The sequence below is a fragment of the Labrus mixtus genome, chromosome 4, assembly GCF_963584025.1.
Source record: "Labrus mixtus chromosome 4, fLabMix1.1, whole genome shotgun sequence".
In the NCBI taxonomy this organism is placed as follows: domain Eukaryota; kingdom Metazoa; phylum Chordata; class Actinopteri; order Labriformes; family Labridae; genus Labrus; species Labrus mixtus.
In genome coordinates, this window is record NC_083615.1 from 5,243,975 (window position 1) to 5,266,200 (window position 22,226).

General features: G+C 40.4%; 3 protein-coding genes across 3 annotated transcripts in view; all 3 read right to left on the minus strand.

Annotated features, from left to right (window-relative positions):
- miox (myo-inositol oxygenase) overlaps positions 1-2,246 on the minus strand; it is a 3,713-nt gene extending 1,467 nt beyond the window's left edge. The window contains exons 1-5 of the mRNA XM_061035299.1: positions 2,092-2,246; positions 1,847-1,927; positions 1,279-1,359; positions 248-410; positions 100-167 (exon numbers count right to left, since the gene is read on the minus strand). Of these exons, the coding sequence (XP_060891282.1) occupies positions 100-167; positions 248-410; positions 1,279-1,359; positions 1,847-1,927; positions 2,092-2,109 (411 nt within the window). The 5' untranslated portion in view covers positions 2,110-2,246. The remainder of the gene's footprint in view (positions 1-99; positions 168-247; positions 411-1,278; positions 1,360-1,846; positions 1,928-2,091) is intronic.
- Positions 2,247-5,858: 3,612 nt separating this feature from the next.
- On the minus strand, positions 5,859-12,662 carry adm2b (adrenomedullin 2b). The gene is made up of 2 exons (XM_061037128.1): positions 12,270-12,662; positions 5,859-6,474 (listed from the first exon to the last, which is right to left on the minus strand). Exons 1-2 carry the CDS (start codon positions 12,368-12,370, stop codon positions 6,066-6,068), a joined length of 510 nt encoding a protein of 169 aa, XP_060893111.1. The 5' UTR covers positions 12,371-12,662; the 3' UTR covers positions 5,859-6,065.
- A 2,837-nt stretch (positions 12,663-15,499) lies between these two features.
- LOC132972456 (MOB kinase activator 2) lies at positions 15,500-20,911 on the minus strand. The gene is made up of 5 exons (XM_061035305.1): positions 20,487-20,911; positions 18,648-18,787; positions 18,204-18,300; positions 16,873-16,997; positions 15,500-16,782 (listed from the first exon to the last, which is right to left on the minus strand). Exons 1-5 carry the CDS (start codon positions 20,567-20,569, stop codon positions 16,544-16,546), a joined length of 684 nt encoding a protein of 227 aa, XP_060891288.1. The 5' UTR covers positions 20,570-20,911; the 3' UTR covers positions 15,500-16,543.
- Between the last annotated feature and the right edge of the window lie 1,315 nt (positions 20,912-22,226).

Consider the following 22,226-nt stretch of genomic DNA (forward strand, 5'->3'; position numbering starts at 1 on the left):
AAATCATACATCGTAGGTGTCATTCAGTGCACGCATGTTGAGTTTGAGGAAGAATGTGATAGTCATACTATCTGTCCCTGTATTGAACCTGTTGCCTACCTGCGCTTCATCCCAAAGAGCCATGATCTTCCCAACATCGTGGATCAGACCCACCAACTGGAACCAGTCTGCAGAGGGACAGAGAATTCAGATAATTATCAGACTGTGTGTGTGTGTGTGTGTGTGTGTGTACACTGTTATTCCTTACCTTTGTCTGGGTGTGCTTGGCGGATGCCCTCCGCTGTCTGGAAGGCGTGGAAGGAGTTGGGGAAGTCCACATCAGGATCAGACTCATCCACCAGCTGGTCCAGAGACATGACGGTGTCCATCATCCCCATCTCAGTGTGGTTGCAACTGGTCCATTCAGAGTGCTGCAGGAAGGTCAGAGTCACAGCATTTTACACCCATGAAAACCGAGATTGGGATAGATAGATCAGGTTTTTAGGGATAGATTGATCAGGTCTGCAATCAGCTTGATAATTATGCTTTCATGTTTCTGTTTAAGTATTGATTAACTATACAAAGCAGCAGCAGCTTTTCTTCTTTTTTTTTTTAACCAGACAGCACTAATAGTCTACATTATGATTCAAACTGAAAGGGAACTATTTCTTATGTTATTAATCTTAAGTCTTCAAAAACATTGGAATCCTAAGAGGATACTGTCCATTTACAACTCTGTTCTTGCACATTTACATTTAATCTTTCATATTTAAGACTAGTAATGCTAAGTTAAATCCTGGTTGTATATATTCCCATTCTTAGTTTTGATATTTTTAGTGCTTATTTACTTTGTATTTAATATTATATTGTGTTTAGATTTGCTAACATTGTGTTTTTTGCTCATATTGTGTGTTTGGACAACCTGCTGCTCTAAGTTTGGGATCAATAAAGTAATTCTATTCTATTCTATTCTATTCTATTCTATACAATGGCTGAGTGATAAAACAGAAAAGTGTCCGTGAGAAACCTTTGGGGTATTGTGAGGTTAATCAAACAACATTTGGTTCAGACGTAATATCTGTTGGCTCTGTTTTCACTTCTAAGGGCTGGAGGACGATTGTTTGCTCAGTCTCGCAGGAGGATCGTTGCGTCACAAACAGGACGAGTTACATAAAAGCAGAATCGCCTACATCTGACACAACACAAATTATTTTGATGCATTTCCGTTGATTATTTATGCAAAATATGTTTTAATCCATGTAAAAAGGCTTTCTATTTATAATTATCTGATTTACTCGCCTTCTTATTCACAAAGTCCAGCGTCTGGTTGGTGTGCATGAGCTTGTATGTTTTGAATACACGATCAATGAGACTTCCACTCTGAAATGCAAACAAACATGGAACACAAAACAGATAAACAGCATTACTGTCTTTTTAAACAGTGTACAGAGTAACTCCTTATTGTTCACATTCATAAAAACATACACTGGGCCTGAAAATGTTCTGTTTAAAATATGACTTACTATAACAAGAATAAAGGAAGTAACACAAGCTCCTGTATCAGAAAAAAAACATCTGGTGTAAAACAATTTGGAAAACTAAAAAAAAGAAAAAAAAAAGTTTAATTTGAAAATGTTCAGAACTTTGTAGAGAAAGACGGTAAATCAGTGCACAAAGAGAAGATAGATTTAAGTGCTGTTTGTCAAATCCTACAGCTCCAACAACAGCAACAATAAAAAAAAAACGTTTAGAAGTTTTAAATATATGTGAAACAGAAATGCTGTTTAATTTCTGATGGCCTCAATATGGTTATATTGTTTTCCGACTCTGAAGTGTTCACCTGTGATGAGAAACTTTGAATTCTTACCTCGTAGTTTCTGTAGTCTTCCTTTGCTTTGGTTTCAGTCTGCTCCAAATTTGGCCGATAAGCCAGAGAGGGGTCCGGACCCTACATTCAGAATAACACAAAGAACTGAATATATGTTTGTCTTTAGCAAAGCTAAAAGCTAAATAAGACATATTCTTTACAAATGAAAGTGCAATAACTTAGATAGATAATGAAGTTCTGATGATAGCACTGGATCAGTGTTGTTTTAAATCCACAGCACATACCATGTTGATGACCTTCATGGCTGACAGATCAAGTCTTTGTTGTGATGTTCTGGTCAGGGTTGGTCTTCTGGAGTTGACTGCTCGGATTCACCACTTGTATATATCCTGCCTGTTTAGAGTGTAATGTGCATGACCTTCGCTGTACGCCTACAAAGAATGTGGACTAATCTCCTGTCACACTTTAACCAAACCTCCACTAACGGGGTGCCCTGTGTTGAACCTTGGCCTTGTGTACTTGCATGTGTTTTCCAATGATCAGCAGGCTAGTATGAGTATGAACCCAGTGGTTCTTCCACATTACAGTTGATTTATTTGGTTTCTTAGTTTTTTTATTCATATATATTTGTATATATAGAATACTGAAGAGTGAGTACATTTCTACAGATTTACAAAAAACCTACAAAATTTAATTTTATATACAGTTTCTCTGTCCTCTATGCATACACACACACACACACACACACACAAAATCTTCAAGTTCAATGATCAAGTCCAGTTGTCTTCAGGATTAAAGTTAGAACATTAAAGACCTGGATGACAAAGAACCTTCAAATTTACAGAAACACAACCCTAAAACTAAAACGCTGCTTTCACAGTTTGATCTTAAATCTGACCCCATTACACAACGACCAGTTTCTTATCAAATGTTCTGGTTTAATGTTATTTGAAACAAACAAACACACACGCACGCACACACACACACCACACCCACCGACTTCCACAGATTGACTTCAACTGATTAGATGGAAATCTTTTCTGTTTGTTGATCCAAAGTTGACCAATGTGTTCAAACAAGCTTTAGTCAATGACCCAGGACTTATCATTTATTAATTCCCTCCAGTCTTAGACACTCTCTGTGTGACTTGAATCAGAGCTGGTCAACAGACATCCTTCTCACGTACTATCTGGAATGAATACATTCAGCAGTAATCTCTGCTTTGACGCATTGAGAAAATGCAAACTTTGCAACTCCTACAAAAACTCCTACTAAAGTATCACATCACGTTAAAATCTTCTCTTACCTTATCAAATTCAAATGCACCTTTACCTGTCCAGTGAAGTTAATACATAATCAAATATATCAAATGCCTAGCAATTTCTAAGAGACCGCAATGCCAACAAACATCTGATTGGGTTGTTTTTCTGTTTGGTTCTTAGTAATAGGGTTATGTAACATTCCAAAAAACTAAAACCCCCTTCATCATTTCTTAATCTACAAAGCTGCTAAACACTGCTTTTGTATTTCCTCTCAGACTATTCTTAATCTATCTTTATTTGTATTGTGCCAGTTTATAACAAATCTTATCTCAGGACACTTTACAAAAGAGCAGGTTAAAGGCCTTACTCTTTGTTATATTATCTGCAAAGACCCGACATTATTCCATCATGAGCACTAAGCAATATTTAGCAAAGTTACAGTGGCAAGGAAAAACATCCTGTTATCAGGCAGAAGCCTCGAGCAGAACCAGACTCATGTTGATCAGTCATCGGGGAGGACTGATTATGTTAATTATAGAGGTTGAAGTTGAGCAGCTGTAAGATTCACTTTAGTATTAATAATAATAATAATAATAATAATAATAATAATAATAATAATGACAATAGATGTAAGGCTAATATTAACCAGTAAAGCTCCAAAGTGTTAGTTAAAGGTTTGGTGGAGATTTGGTCAAACCGTTTAATCTGATTGGTCATCTTAAAAGTGGTTAATAGTGCCAGCTGAGGCTTTTGCTGTATGACGCATCTAAATCTAAGTCATAACAATTGGACGCTTGGGGCTTGATGGTTTTGGTAAAAAACAAAAAGATGCCTGAGTGGACTGAAAAAGAAGATATCACTGGTATGAATCACAGATTTTAGTTGAGTTGTTACCCAAAGGGCAACCAAAGTTAGAGAAATAGAATAACCTTTGCGTTTAGTAAATGTAGGACCAAGCCTTTTTGGAATTTAGTACGGACTAAAACACCAAATATATTTCAGCCTTTACTGCCTAGTTGTTTTTTTCTTCTTCTTGTAAAACCATGAAAATATCATTTCAGTCAGGAATACTCTCGTTTTTTTTATATTCATTTTTGGGCTTTTTGTACCTTTTAATGGAGAGATAGGACAGTGGATAGAATCAAAAATCAGGGAGATTGAGTGGGGAATGACATGCAGGAAGGGAGCCACAGGTGGGATTCGAGCCCGGGCCGCCCGCCTAGAGGATCAAAGCCTCCATGCATGGGGCGTGCGCACTAACCACTGCTTCACCAGCGCCCCCTCTCATCATAGATTTAACTCATCATAGATTTAACCATGTACAGTTGTACAGTTGTATTTGGCGGTATTGGTTCTGCTCTTAGCTCTCAGCAGTATCAGTGAAGCGTGCCACAGATTTTGCTGAGAGCACAAACCTTTAATTCCCCCCATGGGGACAGAAGCTGAATGTGCATGTAATGATACTGACATCTTGCAGACATAACAAGCAAACAATTCATCCTAGAATATAATAATGGTGTAGTATCTCACAAACGTAGTGATAGACAGATAGACAGACGTTACACATATAAAGGTTTGACTTTTTTATTACTTCACAGTGTTATTGTAAAAACAAAGTAGTAAGTAAAGAAAAAATACGTTTACAAGGACACTTGTAAGGTTGAAAAGGTGTTCACAGGGACATGGAGATTTAGCAAACTTACAGCAACGTGGTGTCATTACTTTGAGGTCACATAAAACATTTAGTTAAAGTTATACTGTATGAAAAAAAAATAAAGTGCTTTAATGCATTCATAATAACATTCAAGCTGAATCAGCAGTTATACTAACCTGACGCACAGAGAAAAGCAGTCGATCATTCAGCTCAACATAGATTTTGAGCAGCAAATGTTTAGTGTGACACTTAATCTGGATCAGTAAAGGCAACACATTATAAGGCCTCTAAGGTCAAAAGTATCTTACATTATAGTCCGAGTCGCCCTGGTTCACATGTTAAAAGACAATCTATCTGTGAGGAAGCATCCAGACACTTCATGGATTAGGGTTAGAGGTTATTTTGGCTAAGTGTGTGCACCGAGGGGTTTTGCGTGAAGGGTTAACTGGGTTTGATTGGAGGTTATTCTTAGTTCATGTTCCCACAGACGTAAAGCTTCTTGCTCCCTGAGGGAGATGAAGGTACTTTTGAGGGACACAGTGGATTAGCTCTGAGGTCAGGTTAGTTTAGATCAGCAGGATCACCAACGATGACGATAGTAGACATTGACCTCTCTGACCAGAGCTTCACCGATGCACAGTTTTACTCTCAAACACACATCTGAATGGTTATTTCTGTGTAAAGCACTTATCATATAGTACTGCAAGTTAAGGCTAAGAAGGACTTGGTGTACATGCGATGGTCTTAAAGGTAACTTCTGTTTGTGCTGGCTTGCACATACCTTTAACTGAAGGCTGTACTGTTAAACAATACAGTAAATATTTCAAATATTCATTTAGAGAATTGACCTTTATCTACCTAGAAGTTATGATTTTGCTCAGGAAAAATTGTTGTATTACTACCTGGCTGTTAGTAGGCAAGAAGCGATGCAAAAACTTTGCCAACTTTTTTTAACCTCCAAATTTTGTCGATCAAACTATTTGTGGGAACGCTGGCACAAATGAGAGTCAACAGCATTATAAAGCTTTTTTTTTAGAATTGTGTAATAGTCACTGGCATCATTTTGGTTAAGATTCAGGGGAGATGGTCTGGCAGTGGTCTGGGTTAAAACGCAAAACTGGAAGACTGGTATGAAAGTTATCCATCGTAACTCTGGCGCAGCACGTGAGAGGATAGATTATTTAACCAAAGAAAAAAAGAATATAATCCAGCCTGCGATTGTTTGTACATGAGACATCATTTTAGGAGAAATCAAAGGCCTGTTTTCCTCTCTTCGTTGGTTCACTGATACAGCTTTCCAGTGTTTATCTGTAAAAGCATTGTGCTAGCTCGATGTGCAGTCTTAGCCATAGCTGTGAGGACTGCGGGGGTGTATGGGGGAGGAGCCTTCTCTCCCGCTCTGTCCAATCAGCTGGTAGAGACGGTGGCTGAGGTTCTGAACCTGACAGGTGCCCAGGACACACCCCACCCTCATCAGATGACCGTGGCCTCTTGTGCCGCCGCTGTTTGCGTGGCGGCGACCTCGCGACCTGAGCAGGCCGACGGGCCCTTCCCGCAGCACCAGCCTGCTTTCATCAGGCGACGGGTTGAACAATTTCAACCGGGGCTCCTTGTGCAGCAGGGCCCTCCAGATGATGTGTCTGTCTCCATGGGTGAAGTGGTTGTCAGTGGCAACGAAGAGGTCAGACACAGCAGGCGTGATGGTAGTGAAAGAAGGCTTCGGGTGTTTGGAGGGTCTGAGTAGAGCCGACCTGAGACCAAGACAGATATAGAAACAAAATGATTAGATGTAATGGTCAAACCATGCAGCACACAAGCAGACACAAAGCGCTGTTCACACAAGTTTCCTGAGCAGGTGTGCAGACGGCCTGCTTCGGTATCGGACTGAAATGTAATCAGGAGTGGATGAAATGCCTCACAGGAAGTCAGGCTTATACTGCAGGAATGTCCACTGTACTTGATCTGTTGCTCTTTTTATACCATGAATAGATCAGAGAGTCAATGAAATAGAAAGAAAGACGGAGAAGTAACCCTACCCAGTAACGTCTTGCTCTAACTTTCTGAGGCGTTCCAAGGCCAGATTGGATATAAAATCTCTACAGCCAGCTCTGGCTCTACCCTACAGGTATATCTGGTCCCCTTTACTTCCCCTCTAAGGCTGAGCCCACCCACCCTGCAGAGGAAATTCAATTTCTGGCTGCTTGAATCTGTGATCTCATTCTTCTGGTCAATACTCAGTGCTCATGACGACAGGTGAGGGACGCAACGCAGATAATAATAAAAATACATTTTATTTATAAAGCACTTTTCAGGAACTCAAAGACACCACATTCTTTTAAGAAAAAAAAAAAAGACAGACTTGTAGTGACCAATTTTAACAAACCCAATATTGTTTGGAAAAGTCACTTGGGGGATGAATGTGGAAGCTTTCGGACGCGTGCTTAGCTCGAAGAAATGAACACAGTCCATTGATGATTTTATTTGGATATTTCAATCCATTTAATTATAAACACTTCTTATCAAATAAAAGGAAAATATGACGAACCACTACGTCTATAAATAAAACAAACAAATCCGCGTTGGATGCGTTTAACTCCGACAGGCTGACACGGTAAAAAAAAACGGTTTGCCTCCATTCAATCACCTGTCCCACCTCACCTGTAGCCGTGCTTTAACCACAGCATCCGCCCAGGCTACACATAGTGCCCAGTAGAGGGCTAACACACACCACCACAAGGAAAATACCATGACACAAAACAAACACACCATTTGGCTCCAACAGACTAGCTGATTCATTGAAAGCTCTATCTTTAAGTCAGAGTTGGTCCACTGTCTCACAGCCAGAATACTCAGTGTTACTCCTGTATCTGAGATTCCACATTCAGCTGAAGCCTCCTTTCCATGAATTGACCCGCAACAATCTTCAAATCATCCAGAGAACCAGAGAACATACTTCAAACGGGGTGTTTAGGTCAAGTCAACAGCCAATTACATGGCAACAGTTTTAAAATCTAGGAGTCACACAGAGAGGCAACTCTACATGGACCTTTTAGGCAAATAAATACATCCATACAATTCACTATTTCTGGTGTGTTTTGGTTTTGAAATGGCTTCAGACCTTGTGAGATATGTGTGAGCTAAAATGGATCGTTTCAGATGACTGGGTAAAACGGTAAACAACAAAATCTCAGCATGTTACTAAGCTCTTACTCATCTTCACGTGGACCTGCTGAACACAGCTCAAGAGTGACGAGCTCTTTTCTTTTACGTTTGTCCTAGTCAACAATTAAAAATTTGGACAAAGAGTACAAAATGCCAAATAGAGAGCCCGACATGTTACTTTGCTTCCTGCTTTTATCCAGAGTAAAGTGGTCTAAACCGACCCAGGCAACAACCAATTGTCACTTCCATCTACTCCATTACCAACGCAGCTAAAAATGTATTATTTTTAATCAAGTTAATCAACAACAGGACCTGAGCTGACAAATCTTCCAGCAGGGGAGGGAGACCACAGTGACGACCACGGAGCACAACAAAGATGGGAGTAAGAGGCTCCTCCAGCGACACTCCTGTTACAGTAAGTGTTTGGTAAGTACATTCTTTATCGCCTCCCTGCTGCTAACCTTACTTTTCTTCTCACTTTGTCACAATACTCTTTCTTTTTTTTTTTTTTTTTCAATTCATCATTTCCTCTTTCTCAGTGCTTAAAGAGTCCAGCCACTCGAGACTAGCAGTTCTGTTTGGACATGTGACCAGTCAAAAGTTATGCAATAGTTACTACCAACTATTTTGGTAAGTTGGATATAGGAAATAGTGATCTCCATGCCCATGTGAGCACCAATTTTTTGCGAAAAAAATTAGATTAGCTTAAATTGCTTGATTCTTTTGAATTGGTTAATCCAATAATTCATTTTGTGCCACCAAACAGGACTCCATTCACATTCACTCTAGTTTTCATAACCTATATCCATTACTATTGTTATATTCAACTGTAGAGAACTTTAAAAAAAATGAAGGCATAATAACAAATCTAGGCCTCTTTTCTTTAATATTTCAGTCATGTAGGCATATCGCATCGCCTTGTTCTTTTTGAGTGAATAACTTCATACTACGTTTTTTGGGGGCATTCTCAAGTTTTTAAAATTTATTTGGCATTTGGATCTATATATCCATCCATCATCTATCCATCCATCCATCTATCCATCCATCCATCTATCCATCCATCTATATCCATCCATCCATCTATCCATCCATCCATCTATCCATCCATCTATATCCATCCATCCATCCATATATATATCTATCCATCCATCTATCCATCTATCTATCCATCCATCCATCTATCCATATATCCATCCATCTATCTATCTATCATCTATCTATCCATCTATCTATCCATCCATCTATCCATCATCTATATATCCATCCATCTATCTATCCATCCATCCATCTATCTATCTATCCATCCATCTATCCATCCATCCATCTATCCATCCATCTATCCATCCATCCATCTATCTATCTATCCATCCATCCATCCATCTATCTATCCATCCATCTATCAAAAAAGCCCTTCACCAATAAACAATTTAGGCATAACAATTTTTCACTTCAAATAACTGAAAAAAAAAGATCCCCAGTGTTTGTCTGTACATTTGTCTGTGCAGCACACACACTGAGTGTTGGCCGTTCACGAGCTGAGACACAAAGGAGTGAGATAACGTTTGTGTTTGTTTGGTGTGTGAAGTGGGCCAGAATAACATATGATCTTTATCCTGAAACTAATCCTGACTGGTATTCTGATCACTCTCCTGGCTGGACACCTTAAGCTCTCACTGCCAACACACACGCACACACACACACACACACACACACACACACACACACACGCACACACACACACACACACACACACACACACACACACACACACACACACACACACACACAAACAAATGCACATTCATTCACCCACCCCTGACTGAGTTTCACCAGGAAGTTTGTGTGATCGCCCTACTCTATTAGCTTTGAATTTATTTAATTGAATTTCGCAGTCCTGGACAAACACACACACACACATGACACACACGCCAGTTGTATGTGACTGACTGGAAACATGCTCACATATCTGTTAACACTGATTCAATGTGCTCACGTGTCTCTTCCATTTTTAACACCTCTCCAACACACTCACACATGCATGCACACACAAATACACAGTTAAAAAGGCCCCCTGCGGTGAGGTTAAAAACAGCTGTCTATGAAAGAAAAAGCACTTGGCGCTGACGTGCCTCCCTGTACAAGCATATGTAGGCCACTGAACATTTTGCCAGATAAACACAGGTCGAATTAGCTGCACCTCCGTACATCTAAAGAAGAAAAACTATGTTTGTGTATTGAAGTTGCAGGTGTATACAGGCCAAGCGTTCAGCTCTGTAAGGCTTCACTCAGGCACAGCTTAGCTTCTAATTGCTAACGTTAGTATTTGTGCTAACATTCTGATTTTCTGCTGGTGTAAGATTCATCTATGCTCAACATCATAATTTAGCATGTGACATGTGTGCATGATTTGCAAATTCAGACTTGTCAGAAAAGTAAAGATGGGTTCTGATGGAAATGTCAAATTAAAAATGGACAAATTTAAATGTTGACCCCTAAAATGGTGCTGTGATTAAAAGTCAGAAAACCACAAAAGTTCTTGAAGAATAACCTCTAAGGACACGGAGTAACTGTAGCAGATTTCACGACAACTATGTAATGTAAGGTTGTTATAATACATCACTCAAATATCAGCCCCATGCTATCACTAAAGATTCAGTATATCACCAAAGTCTCTAGGATTAATCAGGAGACCATGAATGCGTCTGCAAAATCTGGGCCTACCCATTGAATAGTTGTCAAGATATTGGTTGAGCAATCTGAACAAAGGGATGCTGCCAGCAACAGAGCCACGCTGCTGGCATAGTTATAAAATGTAGTTTTGATGTTGGACGTTTGTCTCAACTCTGCATGCCAGCAGTATTAAAATGAACAAACATGGACTTCTTTCTGACTTTTCTTTCAGTACTTTCTATTAGGATCTGTCTCACACTCTTCACTCTCTCGTACTGCATGTGTGATAGTCCAGGTTGTGAACTTGGACACAGTCTGAGACCAAGTGTAGCTTCTCCGACATTCCTCCCAAGTTAGAGCTCAGCATGGGGGAGCTTGAAACACACACAATCTCTCTCTCCTGACGTAACTCCTCAAAAGACAACTTTTTGTCCCTGTCAGATCCCCACTGTTTCACTTAAGGAAATGTTACAGGGTCTGTTCATTATTTCTTCTCCTCTTATCCGTCTGTCTTCTCTAAATTTACTACAGGATCCTTTCATTTTTCTTTCTTCCTCCTGTTCATTTTCCAAGAAACCTTTTGTTAAGTGCCAGTGGCCGTATTATGTTACATCTATCAGTGTCGAATCACACTGAGATCCACTCTGTTCTTCCTCCTCAAAAATACAATTGAAAAGTGTAAAAGAAAGTTGAAACTTAATGTGTGCAGATATGAATGCAACATGGAATCATATTTTGATGATTTTTTATTGTTCCAAAGCTTTATCATTATACTAAATAAGAATGTGAAGCTATCTACCCCCATTATGCAAATATCCAACAAAATGTATCGTCTTTAGTGCCTCAACAATGAGAACACTGTGATTCACAGTTATATGGTTTAGTAAAAGATCCAACAGGACTCTTCTTTTGCTCACACAAAGTCATACATCAGAATCTTGTCAGACAACAAAGGCTGCTGAATAATAAACGGATGCTGCAGCCATCTGCATGTGATGGAACACACTCACATGATGATCTTGGGATGTGCATGTGTCAACTATATCTCTGTCTCACCTCCTGCTGTTGAATGGAAATAACTCATTCTGCCTGGACATTTTTCATCACATTAATGACTGCCAGAAGCCAAGACACAGATGCCAGAAGCCAAGACACAGATGCTTAAATGTTCACAAACTGCTGCCTTTCACAGTTAGATCTGTCACTCATTTTTCATGTTTTGATAACAATGTTCATTATTTCAATGATTGATTGGTATTTATTTCTAGAAATGGACTAATCTCCAGTTTCCATAGCCTTAGCTGACATCGCTTAATATCTTCTTTTGTTCCACCAAAGACCCTAAGTTTTTTAAAATCAATATAGTAATAAAAACACATGTAATCAGGAAATCATTACATTGGATTTTCTGGAAATGTTTTACAACCAGAAACTGTTTGTTTAACTTGACCTGATCTTTTTTTTAAGTTTGTAAGTGTTTATTTTAAATATAAAGTACAGAAATAAAGTCAAACTCACTATTTGGACATAGATTCACCAGATGTCCTTAAATGTTTAAACACTAGGCCTACTAGTCTTCATATTTTGATAATAATATTTTGCATTTGGTAATATAGCCTCGACACAGTTCATTTTGTGCTTCCTGTAGAAACCCAGACATCACTCCCAAATAACACACTTGGTGTGTGAATAATGTGCAGGAAGGCGGTGTTACCTGTGTCTGTGAGTGAGGCTGTGCAGAGTCAAAGCTCGGGACTGAATCTCCAGAGGAAAGAGGCCGAGCAGCCACAGCCACGCCGGCAGCAGGGCACTCATAACGGCGCAGAGAAGAAGACTCACTTTCCGGGGCAGAGGTGGATCTCAGACGACCTTAAGATTGTTTCAATATTTGTCTTTATATTTGAAAAAAATAAAGAAAAATCGAATTGACGAGTTTTAAGTTATGTCTAGAAAGTCAATGTTCCTGTGTAGATGACACTGAACGCATCATCAGTCGTGTCTGCAGCATCCTCTTTCCACGGCGGCCGTCTCTCGGGGGGAAAAAAGGACGTGGATTCTCTGACGCTTATTGGAACCAGTTGCTCTAATGGGGAGCAACTGGAGCTCTCTCATTTATAAAGCCTGGCTCAGGGAGGAGGAGGAGGAGGGAGGAGGATGATGAAGGCTTATTGTCTGTCCAGCTGAACACGCTAACCTCTAATGAACACCACAACCCAATTAAAGCACAACTACTCCTCCCCATGTAATCCTGGTTGGAAAGGTAAAGAGCCCTTGTCATTTTATGAATGGATTTATTTGGGTGTCGTGTTGACCTTACAAGTGTCCTGTTGGATGTAGCTTTTTTTTTTTTACACAGTGAACTTTTATTTGTGGACAGAGTGAGCCTGACCCACTTAGAAAGGAGCTACTAAACCCACCGTAAACCCAGTGGGATCATATAAAACCCCTTCTGGACTCTGGAAAACAAACCACCTTTTATATAAGTATAGAAAACTTTTCATCTGTTGCTCATACACAATATTTTGGGAATACTTTGAGTGAGTTACAGGCATATATACATTTCCAATTAATAAGGAAAACCAATTATTATGTAAAATGACTGTACAATTGTATTTCTTAAATTTCATGCTGCTTTTTTAATAAATAGTGAAATATTAATATTTACTATCTTTGAGTGTTTTAAAAATAGTTATTTAAAGATGCCTATGACATTTCTCTGACAGCATTTTGACATGTTAAATCCTCTGAATCTCTGAAAACACAACCATCTGAGTTAAAATGTAAGCCTTAACATTAACCTCTGACCTTTAAGAAAACCCTGAATAAATGTGAATTAACTGAGTGGCATATACAGTCAGTTATTCGGCCTTGTAAAGATTAATGCACATGTATGTGTCCTACTTATAAGGTCTATCTTAGCAGAACAGGCTCTCGTGACATCTGTAAAATTCTCTGCAAAAACTGACATTTATCTTTACAGCCAAGCACAACCAATTGTTTTTTTTTTTTTTTACAAGGGATCACTTCTCAGCACTCAGGTGACTCATGTGGATCTGTACAATGTTTCTTCTGATGTTCAGTATTTACAGCAATTAATATTTTTAATCAGGCAGATTAAATTGTCTTTGTGAGGATGACCTGAGTGAAGCAGCAGAATATGAACTGATCAGGTGATCCAGGAGTATTTGTCTGCGAGTGTGCAGAGAATTAAATATGTCAGTAGAGGCAACGGGAGATGTACAGTACCTACATACTCTGGTTTAATGTGATCCTGTTCTCTGTGTCCTTGAGTTACACCAATCTTTTTTTTTGTGAAGGAGGACACAGAAGAGAAGCTCAGAGTCTGAACCTGATTAAAAGAATGCTCTGTATGTGGAGGTGGCTTCAGGCCTTAATTAAAGTGCTGTGTGTGTGTGTGTGTGTGTGTGACTCAGCAGTTTGCAGTATTATTTTCTAATCTCAGTTTCCAACACTGTGAACCTCGACTCAGTCCAGCATGTGCATTAACACGTCTCTTATCTGTCCTCAGAACAAACCTTTTTTGTGTGTGTTTGTGTGTGTGTTCATGTCCACACAATCCAGTCTTAAACCCTCTCCCTCTCGTCTTCAGGTAAAGATGCTTTGGCTACACAGAAAGGCTGAGTTTCAGTTAAAGTTTCAGCTTTACAACACCTCAGGCTAAAAACCAGAGTATCAGACATCTGGCCACATTCACAACATGTAAGTGAAGTCTGAGCAACCTCCAGCTATACTTTCTCCTCACATAAAACGAGGAATGAAAGGCACAGCTAGAATCTGAAGAGTCCAGTCTTTTAGATGTGAAACTGGATATTGTGAAGTAAAAAGAAGCTGGACATTTCTTCATTTCGTCAGGTTCAGTTTTTTTTTTTGGAGCTGAAAGGTAAAAAGAGATGTTTAATTTTGATTTAGTATCCCCTTAATCCCACAGTTCACCACCTTTCATGGAATTAGTCGTCCTGTTTTTTATTTTGAGGAAGGATAATTCTTGCAGTTCTAATAATATCTCAAAAAATCTTCACGTTTTACACACCAGTTTTTTAAGCTTTTTTTAAGCTTTAGTTTTTTCCATTGTTATGAGTTAACATTTTGCACAGCTTTATGGTGAAATAATGAGACTACATGCTCACAATTTTACCCCATAAAGGGTGTTATCATGAGTGAGTGGGCAGATACAAACCTGCCCTGACTTCTATTATGTTTGAACAAAAACACATCTAACAATCCCCATAAGAATAGTTTTTTTTTTGTTCTCTTTACTGTACAAACACACACACTCTACACATTTACTTCTTCTGCAGGCACAGAGTGATGCTCTGCTCACAGATATACTGAGGGCCATATCAGTATCTGATCACTTTTAACCCCTGACTATTCTTTTCTGACTCGCAGCGGAAGAAAAGGCAAAAGCATCTTTTGTCTCCACATACACAATCCCTGCAGGTCGTGGATTTTTCCCCTCCTTGGAAATACTCACAAATAATTTGTTGCTTGCCATCGAGCCATGATTTTTATTTTATTTTGGATTTCCAGCTTGCGCTTCAGAGTAAAAGTATTACTATTGATACTGATGCATGGTTATCACACCTATACTGAAGTTTTTAGAAATAATCTTGTTCTAAGTTTTGTTGCCACCATCATTTGATGTCGATTGGGATTTGATCACCCAGTATTCTAACATCAGTCAGTGGGTTAACTAGAGTCCCTAACTTTGTCTATTTGGCATCAGTGAAGTCTACAAACTACCTATTCAAAGGTGTTGTTTGTAACTAATTAAGTGCAGACAGTTAGCATGTAGCATGTGAATTATTGTTATAGTTCAGAACACTTTTTCTCATCATTGATCATTCTCGGACATGTTCTGTATTTTAAATGAAGCATCTTTTGGCAGATTAGTTTACATACTGTATATGCAGCTCCAACTGCTGACTGTGTAGATTACCAAGCCAAATGTTTATTCCCGTTAAGATCTACAACTCAGACCATTTGCATTTGTGAACAGTTGCATGTTTTTTTTTTTTTTTTTTTTATTCTTTTGGCTTCAATCCAAGTCACTGAATATAAAATGAACAATAACAAAGGTTTACAGTTAGTGTAGACTTTCCAGCTCTGAGAGTACTGGAGGCTTTTTATGACACCTTTAGATGAAAGCGGAAACTCAGCACTTTATTTCAGATCCGATGTGCTGCAGCCAACCAATCAAACATTTACACACTGCAGTGAACTGCGGCTGACAGAGAAGGTTAAAATGGGAAACATGGAGGACTCCTGTGCTTCCTGCAGGTGGTGCTCTCTCTCTAAAACTAAACACTTGGAGACGTGTGGATTTTGCAGCACTAGAAAAACACTTAATACTGAACAGAATAAGACTGATACATGCCATTGATTCATCACACTTTTAAATCACTAAAAAAATGCAATCTAATTCTTTACTCAACCTTAATAAAAGTTTATTACAGAGAACAGAACCATACATTCAGATGTAGAGCTACGGGTTTTCATGCAGATGGAGAGTCATGAATAATTATTCACATTTGCGCTGCTACATCTCCTTACGGGTTTTAGCAAATGTTCAAAATATAACAATGGCACTTTTTTTATATGAACTTGAACTCTTTGTGTCATTTGATGACTCACAGGAAAAAGACACTGGACATAAGTCATCCTGAAGATTTTGACCTTTTGGAAATATAATAATGCCAGGCCCGTTTGAATAACATGCAGAATAACAATGGCTATAAGTGATACATAAGGACCAGACGACACTGGTCTGGTCTGGTTGGATTATTGAAAGCTATTAAAGTGAAATGGACTCCTTCATTCTCCAGAACTGTTTTATCTCTTCTATCAGCCATTCTGAGAAATAAGTTTGAGTTTGGCCCAGAGTGCTGACGGAAACATTTACATGTAAAATGTAAAATAGTGTGTGGAAATATGAGTGTATAACATGTTTTTGTTTGCTCCGTAGGTTCAGCTTTGCTGTCCCAGAGCTGTGATAAGGTCCTGCATTGGCTCCGTGTCCTCTGGGTCCAACAGGCCGTGCTGCTGGCAGAAGAGTGTGAGGTGTGTGAACAGTGTGTTGAGGTGTGGGTGCAGGCCCAGCGCGAGGGTCTCTTTGTAGTGGGACCAATAAATGTGCGCAAGAGTCCTGAAAAACAGCAGAAACACCTTCTGGACCAGAAAGACAAAGCCGGTCGGAAACACGGAGCCTGGGGGAAGAAAGGGGGGAAGGACTTAAGGCTTGGAGTGAAGTTGGGGTTTATTGCATGAAAAGCAACATGGATATAATATATTTTTACCTGCTTTTGTGGGGAACACCTCTTCATCAGTCAGTAGCTCCTGGATGTACGACATGGCATAGTCAAAGTAAAGCGGCGCAGAGCACTTGAGCTTCCTGCCGTGATCATCGGTCCAAACATAAACCCTGAAACACCAAACACATGCCATCATTAATTAACACGATAACGGCCCCCATCATAAAGCAAATAAACAGACACTGTGTTTGAAATATTATGATGTAATCCTAGTAGGTTCAAATATAACATTTAACAATGATGACTAACGTTACTTTGAGCTCATGAGAAAACTAAAATCACAGCTGTGCATTTCATATTCTGTTTCATATGCATTCAAAGCAAAGAGGTCTGTATCTCTCTAATAGAGCGGGGCGCTATCTCAAGGGTTAAGTTCAAACAAGTGATAAAAACAACAGCAAACTTCTGAAACCAATGCAACAACTCAGTCTTGCACTCCTCTAACATTGCTGGATGAAGTATTTTAAATAGTGTCAAACAGAATCAAAATCTACACAAGCAGAGCCAGAGAAAACCTCTTTCCTTGTGTCAAGTGCCCACATTACCCACAATACAGTTCCAGTGAGCTAGCAGACATGCCATTTAATAAGGGACGTCTATTTAAGCTTGTAGCCGGAAGCAGAGGTTGCGAGCAGGCTACAGACACTACTCCACACACTATTTGAGGCCTGGGCTGTGCTGTGGTGTAGTGGCTAGCGCTGTTTCCTCACAGCAAGACGGTTTCTGATTTGAATCCCTGATGCATGTTCTCCTCATGTATGCGTTTCCTCCGGGTACTCCGGCTTTCCCCAACAGTCCAAAGAAGACATGCTCGCTGGGTTAATTAGTCACTCCAAATGTCCCGTAGGTGTGAGTGGGAGCATGAGTGCTTGTCTATCTCTAAGTGTTTGATTAGCGAACCAGTCCTGGGTGTACTCTGCATATTGCCCAATGACAGCTGGGATCGGCTCCAGGATGGAAATTTGAGGCCCAACTGATGTTGACTCAAGTGACCTGAGGAAGTGTATCAGCTATCTATCCCATCACAAAAGGGACCTTGTGTAAATGTTTTGCTGAAGCAGCAGAGTTGATAAAAAAATGGATATTTACTTTTGCCATCATGTATCTAAAAATCTATTTGGATACTGTACAATCTCACTCTTGCAAGCCAAAGCGTCAAAAACTGACCTCAGAGAAATTCAACAGCAATTTGTGCTCATCTCTGAATGTCCACATTTCAATTATCTGGCAAGAAGAAAGTAAGTCAACATAATGTGTCTTGTGATTTTGGACAATGGGGCCTTTTAGTAGGGGCTTTATGATAGTTAGTTACTCACGTGTCGCCTGGTCCACAGGCTGTCGGGCAGGTGCTGGGAGTGCAGAACTCAGACAGTGCACTTGAGAAGAGGTTTATTTGCTTGAAAAACGCCACAGCTGGAAAAAAAAAAAAAAAAAATCAATGAGGAAAAAATGACTTTGTACACGCTCCTGTCTGTTGCTGAAGGAGAGAAGAGGGTACACACATATGGAATCAGATTTATGTCAAATCTAGAGGGAGCAATTAAACATACCCCAAAAAACAAATTGGATTGTTTCACAACTGCAACGCACATAAAATAACTTTTCGTGTACAAATCTTTAACAACCTTTCACACAAATTCATCAACAGAGATCTGCAGAAACAGGTGAGGGCTAATTGGATTAAATGCTCTCTCTAGATGTCACTTAAATCTGACTCCATATGCACACACTCTCAGCTGTGTTTAAAGGGGTCCACTCACTGTTGCTGGCGAGCCACTCTGCCCGATCGACGCCAGGGGGCAGCGCTGTGAGGGCGACCATGTCTGTGCGTGTGACCTGCTGGCTCAAATTCTGCTGCAGCAGATACGGACGCTCCTCCAGATTGTTGTTGTTAATTCCCCTTGGGAAGACATTGCGGGGGTTAATGAGGCAAAGACAAGTGGTGTCTGTGTCTGTGGATGCATGACTCCAGCTGCAACCAGCAGATAACGCGCAGTTTGACTCTTTCTGACACTCTCTTATCTGTCTTCCTCCTCTGTGGCTGGCACACACACACACACATGCAAACACATGCAAACGCTGCTGTAACGGCAGACCTGAACGTCCAATAAACCAACAGTTAATGTAATGAAGGCAGTCAATTCAGAGCCAGAGTAATTACTGTTAATGAAGCGGCAGCGCTTAGTGCTACACAGCAAATAACTGCAAAGACTTATTATGCTGTGGGCGATAAAGGTAGCGGGCTTAAGGTCTGCTGATGCATCCTGAAAAGGTACAGGTTTACAGAGATTTATAGTGTGTAACACTTGGAAACTTGTGATACAGCAAGTTTCCAAGAGTGTGAGAGTAGGAATGATGTTTGTGAACGCCGACATGTGCTGGAAAGTCAAACCTGGCAGCATGATTTGACTGTATGCAAAGAGGGCGGCCTCTTTGACTAGCTATGGGTGTCGTTGTTGTTGTTATGATGATGATGATGATGATGATGATGATGATGATGATGATGATGAGTGGTCTATACTCTGGCTCCTTCAAAGCTTCACTTTTAGCGTGCACTTTGAATTAAAGGGAATATTTCAAAGTGTCGTGCGGTCATGCAGCTGCTGTGCTGAGTTTTTAGACGTCTGCTCGCCCAGCAGCTGAGAGTTTATTCAGTGTGACCTTGCATACTGTGATAAGTGAAACACAGTGCTCTCTGTGGGGGTTTCAGTGTAGGTGTGTCTGTGTGTGTGTGTCTGTGTGTGTGTGTGTGTGTGTGTGTGTGTGTGTGTGTGTGTGTGTGTGTGTGTGTGTGTGTGTGTGTGTGTGTGTGTGTGTGTGGGTGGGTGGGTGGGTGGGTGGGTGGGGGGCAATGCAAGGAAGTTAGTTTAATGATTTCAAAAGCTCCTTTTTTTGTCCACAGTAAAGGTCAGGAGAGGTAGAGAAAGGTCAAAAGTGACAGAGAAGAATGTAAACATTAGGTACAGTAGTGCAAATACAACCGTGACAGACTTCCCTAATGTCCACAGGAACTTCTTTTGTTAACATCCTGCTCTGCTCCCCGGCTCCATGGCATTAATTCAATTACCGCCTCTTGGCTACCAGTTGCTGTCACAGCACACAAACACAGTGAACCCGGAGCTACTTGTAACGTTGTGTTTGTGGTGTAAACACACTCCTCTGTGTGTGTGTGTGTGTGTGTGACCCTGCTCTCCTCCTGCGCCTGTGCTGTCTGTTTACCTTCACTTCTGCTGAGCCGTGTGGGGGAAATAAACATTCCTCTTCAGCACAGCCAGCTGCCTCAAAAAAAAACCAAAAAAAACGCTAGCACACATAAAGTCTTTCCTTGTCTTAGTTTGGAGCTCACATGTGTTCCCGCTGTTCGAGGAATCCACCTTCACTGATGCAATCAGACAAATATGTAACCCACACACACTCTTATCTGGAGAGCATTCCTCAGTATACCATGTGGAGCCAGCTCTCTAGTCATGTTTCTCCCCAAAATACATCTCGTCAGTGCATTTAAACACGCCCTCTAAGACTAAAAGACGACACAAAACCTGTGGCCAGACGGAAACATGAACTTGAGTTTCTACAAAGAAGAGAGAAATAAAACTTACAGCTTTTCACTGCTGATGTCAGATGACTGAAGAGTCTTGCTGTCTTCCTTCTTAGCCGAGGGGTAACTATGGCAACCCCCCATGGCATAAAGCTAAGAGCGGAGCTGTTGGTTGTGCCAGCCCCACTTTTCCATCCCACACATACTAACCCACACTCGGCACACTACAGGCAGGATATGACACCCACTGCTCCAGCACAAACATCCCTCAGCTCACAGAAGAATCCATAAAGCTGACAAACACACAAAGACAAAAGTTGAACAAAACACACACACAAAAAACTAGTCCAGGACTTGAGGATTGTCTTCTTTGGTGGTGTAAAAAAAAAAAAGTGAAGCTCTCCAGCTGTCTTGCCTCTCTTTTTTCGCCCCAGTATCAGTGTGTATATGTCTTCTTTGTCTGGAGTCCCACACCCCACAGGCTCCGCCTCTCTCTCTCTGCTGCGAGCGGACAGGCAGGTTTCTCCACAACCCTATAAAAAGTACAAAACACAACTCCGCCTTCTGCCCCTTCCTCTTTTCCTCCCACACTGCACACACACACACAGTCCCTCTCGACATGTGTGCCGTTCTCTGCAGATAGAGCGTGCAGGTGCAGATGAGTAAAGGTGGTGGTCGATCACAGGAGGTAGAGGGGGGAGACATTTGGCTATGCTCGTAAAGTTTAGAAGAATGTGATGACACACATGATATATTGGGGATCACGTAATGATGACACACACACACACACTAGCACGCACACACACATAAATATAGTGCAAGGGCAATGATGTATAGATGGGACTCCAAACTGAAAAGTGCTGTGCGGGAGAAGGTTCTCCCCCCCCCCCCTCACTGTAACCCAAACTCATTTCACCTCTGCCTGCAGCAAAGTAAGATCTATGTGACAGGCGGGTTACTGTTTGCACTTGGGGAGATGTATTGTTAATTGTTATTTCGCAAGACACACAGTAGAGAGCGGGAAGCTCACCTGCCCCTAAGGTAAACATATCTGTGCCACCAAGGATCTGTGCTCTCTTTCTCTCTCTCTGTGTTTACATGTGTGTGTGTGTGTGTGTGTGTGTGTGTGTGTTACAGCAGGATTTAAAGGTTAGACAAAACTCAGGCTCACACTTCTTTTTGGTCAGACACATTTATTGGTATTCATATCTGAATTTACAAGCTAAATTGACAACAGGTAACAGACACATTACTCTCTAAATGAAAGAAGAAAAAAAAAAACACACCAGCATCAGTCCACTTTACAAAAAAAAGGCATTTCAACAACACAACTCCCCCCTCCCCACATACATACATTAACACTCACACTCTTGTATGATAAGCTACGATACTAGACAGATTTTAAAATGGACTTGAGTAAGTAACAGAGAGTAGAGCCAAGAAACTATTTGACACCTAAGTGTTTCCCAATTTAACTTTGAGGTGCAGATTGAAGAATTAGAGTTGTTTGGATATCGATATCAGGATCTGTACAGGCCGCCAATACTTCCTTAAATGCAGTATAAGGTAACGCTGAGTACTCCACTGAATGCAGCAATCCAATACCATAACCAGTTATTGGTTTCAGGTAACTAATAACATACAACAACATTGTGATGCTAGCAGAGAGTGTCAGAATAGAGACAGCTATCCAAATGTCAACAATCTGTAGCTTTCCTCTAATAAATATAGATTTATTTATGGCCCTAGTATCGGAAGGGGAACTCATTATTTATCAATACACAAGTCTAGGTATTGGGAT